General features: G+C 43.5%; 1 protein-coding gene across 2 annotated transcripts in view; it reads right to left on the bottom strand.

The window, feature by feature from the left end:
* Positions 1–23,129, bottom strand: part of zswim5 (zinc finger, SWIM-type containing 5) — a 273,431-nt gene that overhangs the window by 26,675 nt on the left and 223,627 nt on the right. For both annotated transcript variants that reach the window (XM_068036989.1, XM_068036990.1), the window contains exons 6-7: positions 11,340–11,516; positions 11,079–11,225 (exon numbers count right to left, since the gene is read on the bottom strand). In XM_068036989.1, coding sequence (XP_067893090.1) covers positions 11,079–11,225; positions 11,340–11,516 — 324 coding nt within the window. The remainder of the gene's footprint in view (positions 1–11,078; positions 11,226–11,339; positions 11,517–23,129) is intronic.

The following is a 23,129-nucleotide window of genomic DNA, read 5'->3' on the forward strand; positions in this document are numbered from 1 at the left end:
GCTCCAGCTTGTGAACTCTTTTCAGCAGGGTGGGGGGAGGTTAACTGTTCCAAGGCAAAAAAAACTATTGACCTTTTATTCTTTGTTGCATATGTGTTCACTCATGTTGTGAAGTTGGAAGTGCCTTTGCAGGCCACTAGGTACAAAATGAGTGGAGGAACACCCAACATGAGAAGAATATCTATATAACTGTGGTTACAAAGATGATACGTCCCTCTTAGTGTCGCCCACATTTAGTATATGTTCAGATCATTCTTGACTATGAGTAGCTGTTTGACCATTGTGATGACTCTCCTATCATTATTTTATAAGGGGGAAGCCATTGCTGGGAATTTGCTTTCATAATAAGTAAGTCTGTACGGTACAGATCATATAATCTTTTTCCACACATTACTGTCACATTTATTGATCTTTTGGCTACCACTTTGCGAACTTTTTTCTGATATTACCCAATTCTGATATTATTGTTTTTCTTATGCCTTTCCTTGCTTGAAAGCAAATTCTTAAAAGTTAGTAAACAAAACTTATTTGGAATCGGAGCTAACTGTAGCTGTGTATTTCTGCCCAAATTTGTTCTCTAGGTAATGCATGATACCACAGCTAGACAACACAGACTTAACCATTGCATTTGCCCCACCATCTGATCAGAAAGAGGAACCAACTGGGTTAGAACAGTGTCGGACGCATGTGAGTACATTAGAACAGAACCCGTCGAAAGGTGCGTGCCTTTCCACACTTAAGGTTCAAATAAGACATGCCACTCCTTGAAATATATTCAAGCGATACTGTGATTTTAAAATCTATTTTTGCAATTGAAAAAGTCAACATTTTTAAAGTTGCAAACCATCCAACCCTTATAAAGTCTGATGTGAAAGTGTTGCATACTAGTGGATCTCCATTGGCTTTTCCCATGGAAAGTACAAAGAGAGTTTCCCCACTTGAGTTCATTGGTGATATAGGTAGAATTATGGGGACCTGCAGTTTATGAAGCTCCATCTAATGGCAGGATTGTGCAACTGCAGTTATGATTGTATGTCAGAAATGGTGATGCCCAAATCTCATGTGCGTTCAAGATAGTTTTCTGCATCAATATGTCCTATAATAAACAAGGATTTGATAATGAGCAATGAGGCAGATTTAGTTAGCAGCCTAACAGCGTGTGAACATTTATCTAATAATGATCATAACACGATTGGGTTCAATGTTGTGATTTTGCTAAGGCTGACCTCAGCGGGATGAGACAGTAAACTGGGTAAATCTGTTAATAAGTAAAATGACAGAAGATCAGTGGGAAGTGTTCAAAAAAAGAATTTAACGTGAAAGTGAACCTGTGTATACCGACATGGGGCAAGATCTCTACTCGCCAGAAGAAAAGCCATGGATGACAAAAGAGCTATGAGATAACATAAAACTAAAAGAAAAAGTATAAAAAATGCAAAATAAAAGCACAGATCCTAGTGAATGGGAGAGGTACAAAGAACAGCAAAGGAAAACAAAACTCATAGAAAGAGCTACAAGAAAGGAGTATGAAAATAAACATGTAATGGATATCAAAATCAACACAAAAACTTTTACAATTATATTAAGCAAAAAAGGGTGGGTAAGAGAAAGATGGGCCCCTTAAAATCTGACAATGATGATTTTATAAATAATAATCCGGATACAGCAGACATGTTTAATAATTGCTCTGCATTGGTATTTAGAGTAGAGGAAGAGGATAACATGCTGGACGCACCAAGGAAACTAACATTGAATCACAGATAGGGACTCACCAAAATTAACGTAAGCAAATTAACAATAATGAAGAAAGTAACAGCACTAACGAATGACAAATCCTCAAGACCAGATGATTTTCATCCCAAAGTTTTATAGGAAGTAGGTAAGAACATTCCAGATGCCCTAACTATGATCTTCCTCGATTAAGGATAACATTTCTTCAGGTTGGAAGGTTGCACATGTCACTCTGCTATTTAAGAATGGTTAGAAAGGGAAATCAGGAAATTGTAGACTGGTTAGCCTAACATCTGTTGTCAGGAGATTACTATATATATAAATATATATATTATAACTTAAGGATGGAGTGACTAAGCATCTTGAAAATTTTCAGCTGATCAGAGAGAGACAGCATGGATTTAAGAACATGAGAAATAGGAGCAGGAGTAAGCCATCCAGCCCCTCAAGCCTGCCCCGCCATTCAACAAGATCATGGCTGATCTGTCCCAGGACTCAACTCCTCTTTCGGGCCTGCTCCGCATAACCCTCGACTCCCCGAGATTTCAAAAATCTACCTCCTCCTTAAATACATTTAGTGAACTAGCCTCCACAACTCTCTTAGGTAGAGAATTCCAGAGATTCGACACTCTGAGAGAAGAAATTCTTCGCATCTCAGTTTTAAATGTGTGCCCCCTTATTCTGTAACTATGTCCCCCAGTTCCAGATTCCCCCACCAGTGGAAACACATTCTCAACATCTACCCTATCAAGCCCCCTTAAAATCTTAAATAAAAACAAGAAATGCTGGAAATACTCAGCAGGTCTGGCAGCATCCGTGGAGACAGAAGCAGAGTTGACGTTTCAGATCAGTGACCCTTCTTCAGAACTGGCAGATATTAGAAATGTGAAAAGTTTTAAGCAAGTAAAGCGGGGGTGGGGCAAGAGATAACAAAGGAGAAGGTGTAGATAGGACAAGGTCACAGAGAATAACCGACCAAAAGGTCATGGAGCAAAGGCAAATGTTGAAAGATAAAGCATTCGTAGATAGGGTGTTAATGGACTGAAAACTGAACACCCGCAAGTACAAATATGAAAAAAAGGTGGGTAAGCAAACTGAACAAGCTAAGATAAAATAAAATAAAATAAACACAAAAAAATATAAAAAAGAAAAAAATAACTAAAAATAAAAGTATAATGGGGGGCCCGTCATGCTCTGAAATTGTTGAACTCAATGTTCAGTCCGGCAGACTATAGTGCGCCTAATCGGTAAATGAGATGCTGTTCCTCGAGCTTGTGTTGATGTTCGCTGGAACACTGCAGCAATCCCAGGACAGAGATGTCAGCATGAGAGCAGTGGGGAGTGTTGAAATGGCAAACAACCGGAAGTTTGGGGTCATGCTTTCGGACTGAGGGGAGGTGTTCTGCAAAGCGGTCATCCAGTCTGTGTTTGGTCTCCCCAATGTAGAGGAGACCATATCGTGAACAGCGAATACAGTATACTACATTGAAAGAAGAAGCTGCTTCATCTGAAAGGAGTGTTTGGGGCCTGGGATAGTGAGGAGAGAGGAGGTAAATGGGCAGGTATTACACCTCCTGTGATTGCAGGGGAAGGTGTCGTGGGAAGGAGATGAGGTGGTGGGGGTAATGGAAGAGTGGACCAGGGTGTCGCAGAGGGAACAAACCCTTCGTAATGCTGACAGGGGAAGGGAGGGGAAGATGCGTTTGGTGCGGCATCACGCTGGAGGTGGCGGAATTGGCAGAGGATGATCCTTTGGATATGGAGGCTGATGGGGTGGAAAGTGAGGACAAGGGGAACCCTGTCACGGTTCTGGGAGGGAGGGTAAGGGGTGAGGGTAGAGGTGTTGGAAATGGGTCGGACACGGTTGAGGGCCCTGTCAACCACAGTGGGGGGTGGGGAAATCCTCGGTTGAGGAGAAAGGAAGATATATCAGAAGCGCTGTCATGGGAGGTAGCATCATTAGAGCAGATGCGTCGGAGATGGAGAAACTGGGAGAATGGAATGGAGTTCTTACAGGAGGCAGGGTGTGAAGTAGTGTAGTCAAGGTAGCTGTGGGAGTCGGTGGGCTTATAATGGATATTAGTCGGCAGCCTATCCCCAGAGATGGAGACAGAGAAGTCGAGGAAGGGAAGGGAAGTGTCAGAGATGGACCATGTAAAGGTGAGAGAAGGGTGGAAATTGGAAGCAAAGTTGATAAAGTTTTCCAGTTCGGGGCGGGAGCAGGAAACGGCACCGATACAGTCATCAATGTACCGGAAAAAGAGTTGGGGGAGGGGGCCTGAGTAGGACTGGAACATGGAATGTTCGACATATCCCACAAAAAGACAGGCCCTCCACTGTGTCCGGACCATTTCCCACACCTCTACCCTCACCCCTTCTCTTCCCTCCCAGATCCGCAAAAGGGTTCTCCTTGTCCTCACTTTCCACCCCATCAGCCTCCATATCCAAAGGATGATCCTCTGCCATTTCCGCCACCTCCAGCGTGATGTAGCTACCAAACGCATTCTTCCCCGCCTTTCCCCTGTCAGCATTACCTCTGCGACACGCTGGTCCACTCCTCCATTACCCCCCCCACCCCACTCGGCACCTTCCCCTGCAATCGCAGGAGGTGTAATACCTGCCCATTTACCTCCTCTCTCCTCATTATCCCAGGCCCCAAACACTCCTTTCAGGTGAAGTAGCGATTTACTTGTACTTCTTTCAATGTAGTATACTGTATTCGCTGCTCACAACGTGGTCGCCTCTACACTGGGGAGACCAAACGCAGACTGGGTGACCGCTTTACGGAACACCTCCCCTCAGTCCGAAAGTATGACCCCGAACTTCCGGTTGCTTGCCATTTCAACACGCCCCCCTGCTCTCATGCTGACTTTTCTGTCCTGGGATTGCTGCAGTGCTCCAGTAAACATCAACGCAAGCTCGAGGAACAGCAATCTCATTTACTGATTCGGCACGCTACAGCCTGCCGGACTGAACATTGAGTTCAACAATTTTAGAGCATCATGGGCCCCCCCATTTTACTATTAGTTTTAAAAAAATATTTGTTTGTGTTTATTTTATTTTTTATCTTAGTTCGTTCAGTTTGCTTACCCACTGTTTTTTTTCATGTTTGTACTTGAGGCTGTTCAGTTTTCAGTCCGTTAACACCCTATCTGTACTACTGCTTTGTCTTTCAACACAACATTAACATATTGTTTGTCTTTGCTCCATGACCTTCTGGTCGGTTATTCTCTGTGACCTTGTCCTACACCTTCTCTTTTGTTATCTCTTGCCCCACCCCCGCTTTACTTGCTTAAAACCTTTCACATTTCTAATATTTGCCAGTTCTGAAGAAGGGTCACTGACCTGAAACGTCAACGCTGCTTCTCTCTGCACAGATGCTGAGTATTTCCAGCATTTCTTGCTTTTATTTCAGATTTCCAGCATCTGCAGTATTTTGCTTTTTTTTCCCCTTAAAATCTTATATGTTTCAACAAGATCACTTCTCATTCTTCTAAACTCCAATGAATAAAGGCCTAACCTGTTTAGCCGTTCCTGCTAAGCCAATCCCTTCATGCCAGGAATCAGCCTAGTGAGCCTTTTCTGAACAGCCTGCAATGCAAGTATATCCTTCTTTAAATACGGGGACCAAAACTATATACAGTACTCCAGGTGTGGCCTTAGCAACATCCTGTACATTTGTAACAAGACTTCCCTATTTTTAAACTCTAACCCCCTAGCAATGAAGGCCAAAATTCCATTTGCCTTCCTAATTACTTGCTGCACCTTTTGTGTTTCATATATAAGAACACCCAGATCCCTCTGTACTGTATTTTGTAGTCTTTCTCCATCTAAATAATAATCTGCCTTTTTATTCTTCCTACCAAAGTGGATGACCTCACACTTTCCCACATTGAACTCCATCTGCCAAGTTTTTGCCCACTCACTTAAACTATCTATATCCCTTTGCAGATTCTTTGTGTCCTCATCACAACATGCCTTCCCAACTATTTTTGTATCATGAGAAAATCTGGATACACTACACTCTGTCCCTTCCTCCAAGTCATTAATATAGATAGTCAATAATTGAGGCCCTAGGACCGATCCTTGTGGCACTCCACTAGTTACGGCTTTCCAACCTGAAAAAGACCCATTGATCCCGACTCTCTGCCTTCTGTGTGTTAGCCAATCCTCAATCCATGCCAACACATTACCCCAATACCCTGAGCTCTTATTCTGTGCAATAACCTTCTATGTGGCACCTTATCGAACGCCTTCTGAAAATCCAAATACACTACATCTACCAGTTCCCCTTTATCCACTCTGTCAATTTGTCAAACATGATTTCCCTTTCATAAAACCATGTTGACTCTGTTTGATTGCATCATGTTTTTCTAAATGTCCTGCTATTTCTTCCTTAATAATGGACTCCGGCATTTTTCCAATGTTAAGCTAACTGGTCTACAGTTTCCTGCTTTCTGTTTCCTTCCTTTCTTGAATAGGGGCATCACATTAGTGGTTTTCTTATCTGCTGGTACCCTACCGGAATCCAGTGAGTTTTTCTATATTATGACCAATGCCTCCACCATCTCTGCAGGCACTTCTTTTAAAACCCATGGATGCAGGTCATCAGGTCCTGGTGACTTGTCTGCCTTTAGACCCATCAGTTTGTCCAGCAAAGGATAGGTCATGCCTGACGAACCTGATTGAATTTTTTGAAGGGCTGACCAAGGTAGTGGACATGGGAATGACTATGGATATTATTTAGATGGACTTCCAGAAGACATTCAATACAGTTAAAGTTGAAGCTGACGGAATGGAGGCCAAATTATCAGTTAGGAATTTGGCTGAGTGACAGGAATAATGGGCAGGTACTCTAATTGCCATGATGTGACTAGTGGCATCCACAGGGATCTGTGTTGGGACTTCAACATTTCACTGTATTTATTAATGAAGTAGATGATGGGATTGAAACCCACATATACAAGATGGTCGATGACAAAGATAGACAGCAGTGTATGCAGTGTAGATGGAAGCATAAAATTACAGAAATATTAATAGATTAAGTGAATGGGCAAAACTTAATCTGGCAAATGGATTTCAATATGGGAAAGTCTGAGGTCATCCACTTCGGACCTAAAAATGATAAATCAGTGTACTTTCTAAATGGTAAAAGCTAGAAGCAGTGGAGGCCCAGAGAGACCGAGGAGTCCAGATATATAGATTAAAATGTCATGTACAGGTACAAAAAAAATCAAAAGGGCTAATGGAATGCTGACCTTTATATCTAAAATACCAGCATACAAGGGGTTGGAAGTCATAGAGCCATTGATGGCAATAGGAAGTGGCCATTTGGCCCATCGGGTCATGCTTAAGTTATACGAAGCCCTGGTTAGACCACACCTGGAGTACTGTGAGTAGTTCTGGATATCACACCTTAGAAACATAGAAAATAGGAGCAGGAGTAGGCCATTCCGCCCTTTGAGCCTGCTCCGCCATTCATTATGATCATGGCTGATCATCCAACTCAGTAGCCTGTTCCCGCTTTCGCCCCATACCCTTTGATCCCTTTAGACCCAAGAGCTATATCTAACTCCTTCTTGAAAACATACAATGTTTTGGCCTCAACTGCTTTCTGTGGTAGCGAATTCCATAGGCTCACCACTCTCTGGGTGAAGAAATTTCTCCTCATCTCAGTCCTGAAAGGTTTACCCCGTATCCTGAGACTATGACCCCTGGTTCTGGACTCCCCTACCATCGGGAACATCCTTCCTGCATCTGCCCTGTCAAGTCCTGTTAGAATTTTATAGGTTTCTGTGAGATCACCCCTCACTCTTCTGAACTCCAGCGAGTATAATCCTAACCAACTCAATCTCTCCTCATACGTCAGTCCCACCATACCAGGAATCAGTCTGGTAAACCTTCGCTGCACTCCCTTAATAGCAAGAACATCCTTCCTCAGATAAGGAGACCAAAACTGCACACAATATTCCAGGTGTGGCCTCACCAAGGCCCTGTATAATTGCAGCAAGACACCCCTGCTCCTGTACTCGAATCATCTCGCTATGAAAGCCAACATACCATTTGCCTTTTTTACCGCCTGTTGCACCTGCATGCTTACCTTCAGCGACTAGTGTATGAGAACACCCAGGTCTCACTGCATATTCCCCTCTCTCAGTTTATAGCCGTTCAGATAATACTTTGCCTTCCTGCTTTTGCTACCAAAGTGGATAACCTCACATTTATCCACATTATACTGCATCTGCCATGCATTAGCCCACTCACTCAACTTGTCCAAACCACCCTGAAGCCTCTTTGCATCCTCCTCACCCTCCCACCCAGTTTTGTGTCATCTGCAAACTTGGAGATATTACATTTGGTTCCCTCATCTAAATCATTAATGTATATTGTGAATAGCTGGGGTCCTAGCACCGATTTCTGCGGTACCCCACTAGTCACTGCCTGCCATTCGGAAACAGACCAATTTATCCCTACTCTTAGTTTCCTGTCCGCCAACCAATTTTCTATCCATCGCAATACACTACCCCCAATCCCATGCGCTTTAATTTTACACACTAATCTCTGACATGGGACTTTGTCGAAAGCCTTCTGAAAGTCCAAATAAACCACATTCACTGGCTCCCCCTCATCAACTCCACTAGTTACATCCTCAAAGAATTCTAGTAGATTTGTCAAGCATGATTTCCCTTTCGTAAATCCATGCTGACTCTGCCCATTTCTACCACTGTTCTCTAAGTGCTCTGCTATAAAATCTTTGATAATGGACTCTAGAATTTTCCCCACTACTGATGTCAGGCTGACTGGTCTATAATTCCCTTTCTCTCTACCTCCCTTTTTAAATAGTGGCGTCACATTAGCTACCCTCCAATCTGTAGGAACTGTTCCAGAGTCTATCGAATCATGGAAGAAGACCACCAATGCATCCACTATTTCTAGGGCCACTTCCTTAAGTACTCCGGGATGCATACCATCAGGCCCTGGGGATTTATCGGCCTTCAATCCCATCAATTTCCCCAACACCATTTCTCTACTAATACTGATTTCCTTCAGTTCCTCTCTCTCACTCAGCCCTGTGTTCCCCAACGTTTCTGGTATGGTAGTTGTGTCCTCCTTTGTGAAGACAGAACCAAAGTATGCATTTAGTTGGTCAGCCATCCCCACAATAAATTCCCCTGTTTCTGACTGTAATGGACCTACATTTGGCTTCACCAATCTTTTTCTCTTCACAAACCTATAGAAACTTTTACAGTCAGTTTTTATGTTCCCCGCAAGCTTGCTCTCGCACTCTATTTTCCCCTTCTTAATCAACCCCTTGGTCCTCCTTTGCTGAATTCTAAACTGCTCCCAATCCTCAGGTCTGTTGTTTATCCTGGCAAATTTATATGCCTCTTCCTTGGATCTAATGCTATCTCTAATTTCCCTTGTACCTTTCCCGTTTTACTTTTGCACCAGACAGGGATAAACAATTGTTGCAGTTCATCCATGCCCTCTTTAAATGTTTGCCATTGCCTATTCACCATCATCCCTTTAAGTAACGTTTCCCAATCCGTCATAGCCAACTTGCGCCTCATACCTTCGTAGTTTCCTTTACTAAGATTCAGGACCCTTGTCTCAGAATCAACGACGTCACTCTCCATCTTGATGAAGAATTCTATCATATTATGGTCGCTTGGCCCCAAGGGGTCTCGCACCACTAGACTGTCAATTATTCCTCTCTCGTTACACAATACCCAGTCTAGGATGGCCTGTTCTCTAGTTGGTTATATGCAGTATTGGTCCAGAAAACCATCCCGTATACACTCCAAGAATTCCTTCTCTACGGTATTGTGACTAATTTGATTTGCCCAATCTATATGCAGATTAAAGTCACCCATAATTCCAGATGTTCCTTTATTGCATGCATCTCTAATTTCCTGTTAAATGCCATTCCCAACATCACCACAACAGTTTGGGGGTCTATATGAAACCCCCACTAACGTTTTTTGTCCCTTAGTGTTTCTCAGCTTAGAATGGATATACTGAGCTTTGAGGTAGCGCAGTGCAGATTTACTGGAATAATACCTGGGCTCCAAGTGTTAAATTACGAGAAGAGATTACACAAACTAGTGTTGCACTCACTGGAATTTAGAAGGTTAAGGGGTGATTTGATTGAAGTTTTCAAAATATTAAGGGGAACTGATAGAGTAGATAGAAGCTATTTCTACTGGTTGGGGAATCTAGGCCTAGGGGGTATAGGCTAAAAATTAGAGCCAGATCCTTCAGGAGTGAAGTTAGGAAACACTTGTATACACAAAAGGTGGTAAAAGTTTGGAACACTCTTTTGCAAACAGCAGTTGATGCTGGGTCAGTCGTTAATTTTAAATTGGAGATGAATAGGTTTCTGCTCGACAAAGGCACAAGATATGAAACAAAGCGGGTATATGGAGTTAGGTCACAGCTAAGCCATGATCTCACTGAATGGCAGAACTGGCTTGAGGGCCTACTCCTGTTCCTGTATTCCTAGGAATGTGCAACTTTTATGGAAAATGTAATATATTACAAGGGTGTGTTTGACGTGATTCTGCACCTATGGCAGGAGAAGAGTTTGAAAAGATATAGTGACTGAAAGCATAAGTGAACGGTAGTGTGAAGATTGACTGTGCAGGAGAACAGGCTGATTAACAGTATTGTAGACAGCAGTTTGATCTGCATCCATCTAGTTGGGGCCGAGGATGGTGCAGAGAAGAACACTTCCAATACTCTTCCCTCACGACTAAACAATAAACTTGTCTATAACAAGGTACTATTTTGTTAAAAAATAAATTTTCAAGTAACACAATACAAAGTTACACACTAAAAAAAAGTGAAAATTCTGAAATATGAGTGAATACTCAATCTTTGAATATGAAGGTTAAAAGTGCCTCAACAATTCCTTTCCAAAAGAAAAGCCAGACAGCTACACCTGAAGGAGACTTTCCAGACTCAATGCCATCATTATGAAGTTAACTTAAATCACCAGGCTGGTGGATTCCGCTTTATTTTTCCCCACTCAACTCCAAATTCCCATATACATCAGAAAATTCTGGAAACTCTCAACAGGTCAGCCAGCATCTGTGGAGAACACTGATAAGTTAAGAATTTGGACATGGATACTTGACTATAAATGACTCCACACCCAAAATATTTAACTCATCTATTATCTCCACAGATGCTGGCTGACCTGCCGAGAGTTTCCAGCATTTTCCGTTTTAGTCTGGGATTTCCAGCATCCATGGCCTTTTTACTTTTTTGGCCCATGTATGGCAAGTTATTTACACATGAAATCTCCTTTTAAGTGACTGCTTTGTTCTGTCTTTCACAGGACCCACCTTTCTTTTGATGTTTATAGATTTCCAGCTGCCGTTGCTGTTGTAGGCGGAGGGTGTTAATAATTGCAACAGCTAATCGGAGAGCTTCTTTAGGATAACCATGGGAACGTAGGGCGTCCACCCTGGCACAGGCAGTGGGAACATGTTCTACAAGTATTAAAACAGTTTGGAGAGGAATTAGTATTAAGCCATTTTTGAGGGGGATGGCAGTGGTGGGGGGGAGGAAAAGACTTTAAAAGCAAAGTAAATTTTACACTTTACCTAGCCACAGAGGCTGCCCATGTGAGTTGAAAAGGAGGCTCTCGCTCTCTCTCTGGTAAGAGGGTGATGCATAAAAATCGCTGCTAATAATACGCTGAAGATGACTATCCTGCCAGTGTAGATCACAAGCCTCCATTGCACGTGTGAAAACTGTTCGCCTTGGCCGAGCTAAAGACTCTGTTAGGAGAAAATATTTCAGGAAAAAGTTACTATATGCAGTTGACGAGCCGTAAACTGTGTCAAGACTTGTTCAAGACCCCAGTTTCTAGCTACATGTACCCACAAATATGTTACCTAAGAACATAAGAAACAGGAGCAGGAGTAGGCCACTCAGGATCTCAAGCCTACTCTGCTTTTCAATACAATTGTGGCTGATTTGATCTTGGCCTCAACTCCACTCTCCTGCCTGTTCCTCATAACCGATAACTCCCCTAGATTTCAAAAATCTATCTCAGCCTCCACAATTCCCTGGGGTAGAGAATTCCAAAGATTCACTACCCTCACATGTCCACGTTAAATGGGAGACCCCTTATTCTGAAACTGTGCCCCCTAGTTCTAGATTCCCCCATGAGGAGAAACATCCTCTCAGCATCTACCCTATTAAGCCCCCTCAGAATCTTGTATGTTATGTTTCAGTACAATCAACTTACTCTTCATGAGTATAAGCCCAAACTGCTCAACCTTTCGTCATAAGACAGCCCCTTCATCCCAGGAATCAACCTAGTGAAGCTTCTCTGACCTGCCACCATTGAAAATATATCCCTCCTCAGGAGACTAAAACTGTAAGCAGTACTCTAAGTGTGGTCTCACTGACACACTGTACAGTTGCAGCAAGACTCCCCTACTTTTATACTCCATCCCACTTGCAACAAAAGCCAACATTCCATTTGCCTTCCTAATTACTTTCTGTACCTGCATGCTAACTTTTTGTGTTTCCTGGTGCTTGCAATTCCTGTGCTATGTGGGAACCTCAGGACACGTCATGTGTCTCGGGCAACCACGTGTGCAGGAAGTGTCTCCAGCTGCTTCAGTTCAAGCTCAGGATTTCTGAGTTTGAGGGGCACCTGGAGTCAATGCGGAGCATCAGGAAGCAGGAGTTTCCTGGATCGTACTTTCCAGGAGATGGTCACCCCACAGGCAGTAAGAGTTCAGGATACTAGGTGGGTGGCCATCTGGAAGACTAGGAAGAGGTAGAAGGTGTAGGAGTCTTTGAGGTATGTGTCATTCTCAAACAGGTACTTAGCAGTGGAGTTGCTGTGAGTGACAATACCCTTAAGGAGCGCAGTCCAGACCATGGCACCAATGGCAAGGGACTGTACAGGAGGAAACAACAAAGTTCAGAAATGCAGTTGTTATAGGAGATTCCATAGTCAGGGGACCGACAGGCATTTCTGTAACCATCATTGTGAGTCCCGCATGTTGTGTTCCTCCCTGGTGCCAGGGTTAAGGACATCTTTGAGATGGTACAGGATATTCTGCAGGAGGGAGTAAGCCAGAGGTTTTAATATACATTGGTACCAACAACATGGCAAGGGCAGGTATTGAGGTCTTACGGTCAGGTTTGCAGGAGCTAGGGAGGAAATTAAAGTGTAGGACCTCAAAGGTAGTAATCTCTGGATTACTCCCAGCGCCACGTGCTACTGAGAGCAGAAATAGGAAGATAGGGAGGATCAATGTGTGATTTAAAGCATGGTGCAGGAGACAGGGCTTCAGATTCTTGGGGCATTGGGGCAAGTTCTGGGGAAGGAGGCACCTATTCAAAAGGGATGGGCTGCACCTCAACAGGACTGGGACCAATGTCCTCGTGAGGAGGTTCACTCATGTGCTGGAGGAGGGTTTAAACTAAATTGGCAGAGGGGGGCATCAGCATATAGAAGTAGAAAAGAGGAATAAGGTGCATAATGGACAGTGCTAGAGAAGGGAGCAGTTCCATATTTGATAGCAGCAAACTGAGAAGGGCTACGATGAATGCAAGGACAGGATTAAAATGCACGTATGTAAACGCACAAAGTGTGGTGAATAAGGTTGGTGAGCTACAAGAACAAATAGCAGTATGGGAATATTATGTAGTGGCAATAATGGAAACATGGCTTAGAAATAGTGAGGACTGGGCGCTTAATATATAAGGTTATAAAGCGTTCAGAAAAGATAGAGGAGGTAAAAAGGGAGGTGGGGTGGCAGTATTGATTAGGGAAGACATTGTAGTATTGAAAAGAGAGGATGTCCTTGAGGGGCAAGGACAGAATCCATTTGATTAGAGTTGAAAATCAAAAAGGGTATGATCATGCCACTAGAGGTATTCTACAGGTCACCAAATAGTGATAGAGAGAGACACAGAAGTGCAAATCTGCAGGGAAATCACTGAGATGTGCAAGAACTATAACGTGTTGATATTCATTACCCAAATATCGAATGGGATAACTTTAGAGTAAAGGGAAAGGAGCAGGAGGAATTTCTGGATTGTGTTCAGGAGAACTTCATTGACCAGTATCTCCTCAGCCCAACTAGAAAGGAGGCATTGCTGGATCTGGTGCTGGGAATTGAGGTGGGCCAAGTGTCTGTGGGGGAGCACTTGGGTAAGAGTGATCATCGTACCATAAGGTTGAGACTTGTAATGCAGAAAAGCAAGGAACAATATAAGATAGAATGGCTAGACTGGAAGAGGGCCAATTTCAATGTAATGAGAAGGGATCTAGCCAGGATAAAATGGAACCAAAGATTAACAGGAAAAACTGTAATGGAACAATGGGTTATCTTTAAGGAAGAAATGCTTCAGGTAGGGGAACCAAAAACAGGGCTCCTTGAATGATGAGGGAGATAGACATTATGAAGAAGCAAAAAAAAAGAGGGTATATGATGCATGTCAGGTGAATTCTTCAAGTGAGAACCAGGCCAAATACAATAGGTTGAAAGTGGAGGTGAAAAGGAAAATAAGAGTGGCAAAGAGAGAATATGAGAACAGAATGGCAGTCATCATAAAAAGGAACCCAAAAAATCTGCTATAGGCATGTAAATAGTGAGCAGGCGGTAAGAGATGGAATGAAGCCAAATTAACAGGCACTTGGAGAGGTTTAAGTTAATTAAGGATAGCCAACACGGATTTGTAAAAGCAGATCATGCTTGACTAATCTAATTGAGTAACAGAGAAGGTCGATGAAGGGAATGTGGTGGATGCTGTCTAAATGGATTTTAAGAAGGCACTTGATAAAATACTACACAAAAGGCTGCTTTAAGGCTCATGGAATAGGCCGTTCAATGTCCAATTGGACAAAGAATTGGCTTAAGGACAGAAATCAGTGAGTTGCAGTAAATGGTTGTTTTTCAGACTGGAGGATGGTAGACAGTTGTGTTCGCAAACGTAAGGACCACTGCATTGTTTGCTATATATAAATGACTTGGATCTTGGAATACAGAGAATAATTACATAATTTGCCAATGATACCAAACTTGGAGATGTGGCAAACAGTGAGGATGAGACGAACCGGCTGTAACAGGACATAAATAGGCTAGCAGAATGGGAAGACAAATGGCAGATGGAATTTAATACAGACAAGTGTGAGGTGATGCATTCTGGCAGAAGGGATAGGGTGAGGTAATATAGACTTAATGGCGCAGTTCTAAAGAGTGTGTGGGAACAGAGGGTCCTGGGGATGCATGTGCATAAATATTTGAAGGTGGCAGGACATATTGAGAGAATGGTTAGCAAAGCATATGGGATCTTGGGCTTCATAAATAGAGGCAAAGAGTACAAAAGCAGTGAAGTTATGCTGAATCTTTATAATGCTATTGTTAGGTCCCAACTAGAGTATTGTGTCCAGTTCTGATCACCACACTTTAGGAAGGATGCGCAGGTACTTGAGAGGATGCAGAGATGATTTACCAGAATAGTTGCAGGGATGGGATGGGGATTTTAATTACAAGGTTAGGTTAGAAAAGCTGGGGTTGTTTTCCCTGCAGCAAAGGAGATTGCAGGGAGATTTAGAGGTGTACAAGATTATGACAGGCTTAGATAAGTTAGACAAGGAAAAACTGTTCCCATTAACTGAAGGAACATGGACTAGGGGACACAGATCAAAGGTTTTGGGCAAGAGATGGGGGGAATGTGAGGAAGAACTTTTTTTATGCAGCGAGTGGTAATTGACCTGGAACACTCTGCCCACGAATGTGGTGGAAACGGAGACAATCAATGGTTTCAAAAGGAAATTGGATGGGCACTTGAAGGAAATAAACTTGCAGGGCTACGGGAATAGAACAGGGGAGTGGGACTGACTGGGTTGCTCCACGTAGAGTCAGCGTGGACTTGATGGGCTGAACGGCTTCCTTCTATACCATAAATTACTATGTACGAGAACACCCAAATCCCTCTGTACAACAGCATTCTGTAGTCTCTCTCCATTTAAACAATATTTTGCTTTTCTGTTCTTACTACCTCACATTTCCCACATTATACTCCATCGGTCAAATTTTTGCTACTTGCTTAACCTATCTATATTCCTTTGCAGACTCTTTTGAGTCCTCCTTGCAACTTGCTTTCCTACCTATCTTTATATCGTCAGCAAATTTGGCTCCAATACACTTGGTCGCTTCATCCAAGTCATTAATATAGATTGTAAACAGTTGAGGCCCCAGTACTGATCCCTGTGGCATCCCACTAGTTACAGTTTGCCAACCAGAAAATGATCCATTTATCCTGACTCTGTTTTCTGTTAGTTAGCCAGTCCTCTATCCATGCTAATATACAACCCCCAAAACCATGCACTCATCTTGTGTAGCAAGCTTTTATGACACCTTTTCAAATGTCTTTTGGAAATCCAAATACATTACATCTACTGGTTCCCCTTTCTCCACCCTGCTCATTACATCCTCAAAAAAACTCCAATTAATTTGTGAAACACAATTTCCCTTTCATAAAACCATGTTGACTTTGCTTGATTGTATTATCATTTTCTAAATGGATTCCAGCATTTTCCCAATGACAGACATTAGGTTAACTAGTCTATAATTTCCGGCTTTCTGTCTCCTCCTTTCTTGACTAGAGGTGTTACATTTGCGGTTTTCCGGAATCTAGGGAATTTTGGAAAATTACAACCAATGCTAGTATAAAATGTTAGCATACCATTACAGCAATGGCAGACCAACCAAGTTACTGACTCACCCAACTTTACAGATGACCTTTAAAAAGTTAGTTTTATACAGTGTTGGGCAAATTTAATCTTAGCTAGAATCTGGCACACAAACTAATCTTTAAGTAGCCCCAACATGTTACACACAGTCAACTTTGGTTCAGGTATTGCCAAACACAAGATATATTGATAAATTCACCACTTCATTTATTAACCAACATACATTTCTTACTGAAATGAAAAGCTTAAAAAATGTAGTACAAAAACAGGGAGCATGTTTTTGAAGATCCCGGGGAGGGAGGTGGAAGGGGGTTAAAATTCAGAAATGGGAAACATAACCCTAACGCTTTTAACAAAGGGGGGATTGAGTGGGAGGGGGGGTGGAGGTGAGCAACTCACCTGGTCTCCAGAGGCAGTCCCTAATTTAATTATTTTAATGCCGCTCCATGCCTCAAATATTAGCTATGCTTTAAATTTAAGTGCTGTGGGCTGAGTTTCCTGGAGCTCAGGAAACCTGGCAGCTGAAGGGAGGCAAGAACAGTCAGATCAAACAGGTAAATGCCTTTCCAGCACTGCTTGTAGCTAGCAATAACAGCAGTGCTTCTGGCAAGCAAACCAGTTTTATATTCTACATGATTACACTCCCCTCTCTGTGATCGGACCCCTGTGATCAGACCAACCCTCTCGATCTCTACACAGACACCTCCCCCACCTCCACAATCTTTGCTGTGGCCCGTGATCTATCCATAGCCCGCATGATCTCTCCTCAGCCCACCCCACTCCTTCAGTGTATCTAGCCTGTGGTCTCTCCACCCACTCCCACCCGCAAACTATCCACATCCTCCACCCACAACCCACAATCTCTCCCTTGCTCCTCTCAGCTTCACTCCCTGGTTGTGGCCTGGTGCCACAGGTCTTCCTGTCTGTCACACAGTCATCCTGTCAATCTGGCTGGCTGCCAGCTGGGAAACAGAGACAAAATATTTAAATCAGGTCCAGCCTTTAAATTTGACAGGCCATCCCGGAAACCCTTACTCAGTCACTACATCTCTTCCCCATCTCTATATAAATAATGGGGTCCTGGTCTCAGCTGTTAACTCACCTTGGGCAGAGTGGTGATGGAAATACAATTGAGATCAACATCCTGAGCTAGATAAGGATGTTGGGGAGGTTGCAGTGGTGTAGGGGTGTAGGGGTGTGTGGGGTGGGGGTGGGGGGCACGGTGAAGTAGCTAATATTGCTGCTCCTGATTACTACCCAGCGACCTCTACTGCAAAGATGTTAAGCAAGTATATTATTGGGCTCATCTGTCATTCTTTCTTAGTTAAGTAATCTGCCGACATGCACCACTTAAACTTGTACACAAAGACTGACCACCCATGTGTTCATCAATCTATACCCAACATGATTTATTCCTTTTAGCAGTAAACTGGAAACAAAATAGTAGAACTAAAGAGATTGGATGTCAACATTGATTAGTTCAGTGTTCTTTCATCATTGGAACTTAGGTTCAAATCTGTGCTAGACTGATGGGCTGAAAGTTTCTTTTTGCTCTGGCTGTAGGGTCCAATGTGAAATAAGATTAGCAATTCTCAACCTAGTTCCTAATGAACACAGGTCCATGACATCCTTAATTTGGCAATTTTATCCAAACAGGCCACTAGGAGAGATGATATAGGAAATGAAAAAAAACCTCAATAGCACATTCGCTATTCTGAGTAGGGGTTAAGATAGATTGTAACATCAACTACATCAACAAGAAATGGTTTAGTTTGGGTAGTATGTGTGACACTATCAGTATCACTTTATTTTGTTAAACAAATCTATTTATACTCTATCTCGGCAGCTTGTTTGAACACTAAGTGGTGATCACATAAAACCTGTGCAATCTGTGGCTTGCAGGTGATTGAACCAAATCAGTGAGGAACATGAATTAAAATACACAAATCAAGCTGAAACATTGCTGGTTTGATGATTATACCTCTATTGATGTTAACTGAGCTTTCTCATACCAAGTCCAACTCCGCAACATAGAGCTGAATTTTATGTAGCCAGTGGGGGTCCTGACACCGGGTCAAAAAGTTGAAGAAAACGCCACCTCGGCAATTTGGGGGACTCCTGGCTGCATTTCATGGCGTTCGGGCAATTCATTGCCCGGCACCAAGGTCCCGTCCCTTTAAGGATGGGGATCCTGCCTACAAGAGCTGCCAGCCAATCAGAGGGCCAGCAGCTCAGCAGTCCCAGCAGCGCCACCTGGAGCAGTGACCACTGCCAGAACTGCAGCGGTCACCGGACCAGGAGCAGCACTGGAGCATTGAACTACTGATAAGTGAGGGTGGACTCACTGGGGCCAGTCAGGAAGACCCCCGGTGGGGGAACAGTAGGGTGAGGGGGGGGGCTGTTGAAGACATGGGGTTGGGTGGTTGCATAGGGGCAGCCTTTGAGGCCAGGGCCCTCTGTGGGCCATGGGCTGTCCAAGCAGGAGAGCCATTAATTGGTCATTGACCTCTGGGCAGGAAGGCCTTCCTCAACCGTCCCCGCCACGGGCTAAATTCAATGGTTTCGGGAAGGCAATGAGGACTCCACCCCCCCACCGCCTTCCCTCGCAGTTTTATGGGCCCCCCACTACCCTGCCCATAGGAACAGATGTAGGCCATGCAGCCCCTCAAGCCTGTTCATTTTTCAACAACTTCCCCACTTGTATCTGTGATGACCATTTAAGCAGAAACAGTTGCTTTTATTTTGAGCATTTCATCGGAGAATTAATAAAATTGGTAATGAAGTACACCAAACAAGGACACGGGGAAGCACTGTGCAGAAACCAAGTCCTGAATAAGGAAATAAATTGGAGCGTCACCCCATGCTACTACCATGGACCTCAGTGGACAAGCAATGGACAAACAGAAGCTGCCCCCTTAAACTGGGGACAGCTCCTATCAAAAGGATGACACTAGTGTTAATCAGCCTCCACCAGTCATGGATGAGCTGGACATACAGCCAACAAAATCAGAACTCAGTGATGCCATTGATTCTCTGGCCAGCGGAAAAGCCCCTGGGAAGGACAGCATTACCCCTGAAATAATCAAGAGTGCCAAGCCTGTTATACTCTCAGCATTACATGAACTGCTATGCCTGTGCTGGGATGAGGGAGCAGTACCTCAGGACATGCGCGATGCCAATATCATCACCCTCTATAAAAACAAAGGTGACCGCGGTGACTGCAACAACTACTGTGGAATCTCCCTGCTCAGCATAGCGGCGAAAGTCTTTGCTCGAGTCGCTCTAAACAGGCTCCAGAAGCTGGCCGAGCGCGTCTACCCTGAGGCACAGTGTTGCTTTCGCGCAGAGAGATCGACCGTTGACATGCTGTTCTCCCTTCGTCAGATACAAGAGAAATGCCGCGAACAACAGATGCCCCTCTACATTGCTTTCATTGATCTCACCAAAGCCTTTGACCTCGTCAGCAGACGTGGTCTCTTCAGACTACTAGAAAAGATTGGATGTCCACCAAAGCTACTAAGTATCATCACCTCATTTCATGACAATATGAAAGGCACAATTCAACATGGGGGCTCCTCATCGGACCCCTTTCCTATCCTGAGTGGCGTGAAACAGGGCTGTGTTCTCGCACCCACACTTTTTGGGATTTTCTTCTCCCTGCTGCTTTCAAATGCGTTCAAGTCCTCTGAAGAAGGAATTTTCCTCCACACAAGATCAGGGGGCAGGTTGTTCAACCTTGCCCGTCTAAGAGCGAAGTCCAAAGTACGGAAAGTCCTCATCAGGGAACTCCTCTTTGCTGACGATGCTGCTTTAACATCTCACACTGAAGAATGCCTGCAGAGTCTCATCGACAGGTTTGCGGCTGCCTGCAATGAATTTGGCCTAACCATCAGCCTCAAGAAAACGAACATCATGGGGCAGGACGTCAGAAATGCTCCATCCATCAATATTGGCGACCACGCTCTGGAAGTGGTTCAAGAGTTCACCGACCTAGGCTCAACTATCACCAGTAACCTGTCTCTCGATGCAGAAATCAACAAGCGCACGGGAAAGGCTTCCACTGCTATGTCCAGACTGGCCAAGAGAGTGTGGGAAAATGGCGCACTGACACGGAACACAAAAGTCCGAGTGTATCAAGCCTGCGTCCTCAGTACCTTGCTCTATGGCAGCGAGGCCTGGACAACGTATGTCAGCCAAGAGCGACGTCTCAATTCATTCCATCTTCACCGCCTCCAGAGAATACTTGGCATCAGGTGGCAGGTCCGTATCTCCAACACAGAAGTCCTCGAGGCGGCCAACATCCCTAGCTTATACACACTACTGAGTCAGCGGCGCTTGAGATGGCTTGGCCATGTGAGCCGCATGGAAGATGGCAGGATCCCCAAAGACACATTGTACAGCGAGCTCGCCACTGGTATCAGACCCACCGGCCGTCCATGTCTCCGCTTTAAAGACGTCTGCAAACGCGACATGAAATCCTGTGACATTGATCACAAGTCGTGGGAGTCAGTTGCCAGCGTTCGCCAGAGCTGGCGGGCAGCCATAAAGGCGGGGCTAAAGTGTGGCAAGTCGAAGAGACTTAGCAGTTGGCAGGAAAAAAGACAGAGGCGCAAGGGGAGAGCCAACTGTGTAACAGCCCCAACAAACAAATTTTTCTGCAGCACCTGTGGAAGAGCCTGTCACTCTAGAATTGGCCTTTATAGCCACTCCAGGCGCTGCTCCACACACCACTGACCACCTCCTGGCGCTTACCCATTGTCTCTCGAGATAAGGAGGCCAAAGAGGGAAGAGTGTTAATCACCAGTAAGTATTATACTGGAACCCACTAATCAGGAGAGACATATGATTTTTTTTCCCCAACAACTTTTTTGAAATTTATATTAACTTTTACATTTTAAGGAAAAAAAATTTCTACTGAATGACGACTCCAACAGGGGATGCAGATCCTAAAAGCATTACATTATGCATTTAGCACTCAACATTATATACCTTTTTTTTTTATCCTGCTTGCATCAATTAGTGACAAAAAATGAGGCAACTATTGTGTGATAGATAAATCTCCAATGGGAACAGGATGACAATCTCATTACAATCAGTACCCTCTACCACTTCATCTTATGTTAATTGTATCTAAAGGATTCCCCAAGTTGTCATCTCTAATTGTATGTGTATTGTTGAATATTAAAATATTAAACACTACTGTGTTTCCTACATTACAACAATGACTACACTTCAAAGGTACTTAATTAGTTGTGAAGCATTTTGAGACATCCTGAAGTTGTGATAGGCACTTTAGAAATGCAAGTCTTTTTTTCAAAGGAATAATTGGATTTATAATATTTAGGACTGGAAATTCTGCTAACATGTTGTAATTTTTGGTTATCTTCCAAATTCCTGCCAAAGTGGGCAGCAAGGTGATCTATCACAAACCTCTACAAATTCTGTTCTATGATCGCTAGTAGGTGCAAATAGTGTCTGTGGTTACTCAATTATAGTTTGTCTAGTGGAGTAGATGGAGAAAAAAAAGAAAAAGCATCTACCCTCTCCTCAGTGCCTCATTGAGATTAGCAACTCAACATCTGGACATACAAGCCTTAACAATAGCAACTCACTACACATTATTGGCATGTGTGAGGAAAGTTTGTTACAGTAGACAAATAATATTTACCATATTTAGAAGACAGCAATGTTTCAATTCAATGCAAAACAGCGTAATAACCAAGACAGGAATGCATATCACGATGCAAGCATCAATCATTTTAACATACGTGCATGCCTGAGAGAGCCAAATGGGACAGTGGTGTAGCAATGTGAAGTGATGAGTATTATAAAATGAAAACACAGACTTTAGTCGTAAGACATTATTGGAGCAAGATGCACACAGTATAAATGAAATCTGTGGAGACAATATGCTGGCTTTTTTCCAGGGAATTTTATAAACAAACAATTGTCTTAGAAACTTTAAACAGTAACCTAACTCTGCAGGTCAGCATCTTAATTGGTAGGTACTTAGCCTGAGTTATTCCTTGGCCTGTAACATTTCTATAACCTGGAAGGACCACATGGATTATAAATGGCAGCTTCTGTGAGACTTGGGTTTGTACTATTTCTGATTGACAAGTGTTCCCATCTTTTGTCCATGTGAAATTAATTTAACCAAACTCAATCCAGTTCTGAAGGGTATGGACCCACAGTACAAAACTGTCCCTTATTTCATGAAAAGTAATAAGGATTTCTGATATTTCTGGAAGTGGAAAAAAAATCATTTTAATATATTATGCAGCGTTTTTCTGTTATTGGGACTGTACAAAAGGTAGCTTCACCCTGTAGCTGTCTGTGCTTTACCTGACTTTAATCTTGACACTAGTGGATGGGTTTCAACAGCCCTATGGAGACGGGCTAGGTGACGGGAAGGCTGGATAAGTGGCAGTGGAAGGGGAGCCCAACATCTTCCTGCTGCAATGGCACTATACCAATGGTGGGAACCTCAGGGTCTCAGTCGCCCATTGGGTGGCCATTTGTGGCATTTAAATGCCCAAATAAGGGCCACCTCCCAACCCCACTGGCATTTTACCGGTTCTTGATGTATGGGGAGACCACCAGGTAAATCCTGACGGCCTCCCAGAGGGTCCCTGGGGCGGTGGGGGGCTTTTATGGTCACTCTATG

Source organism: Heterodontus francisci, chromosome 8 (genome assembly GCF_036365525.1).
Source record: "Heterodontus francisci isolate sHetFra1 chromosome 8, sHetFra1.hap1, whole genome shotgun sequence".
NCBI classification, from domain to species: Eukaryota; Metazoa; Chordata; class Chondrichthyes; order Heterodontiformes; family Heterodontidae; genus Heterodontus; species Heterodontus francisci.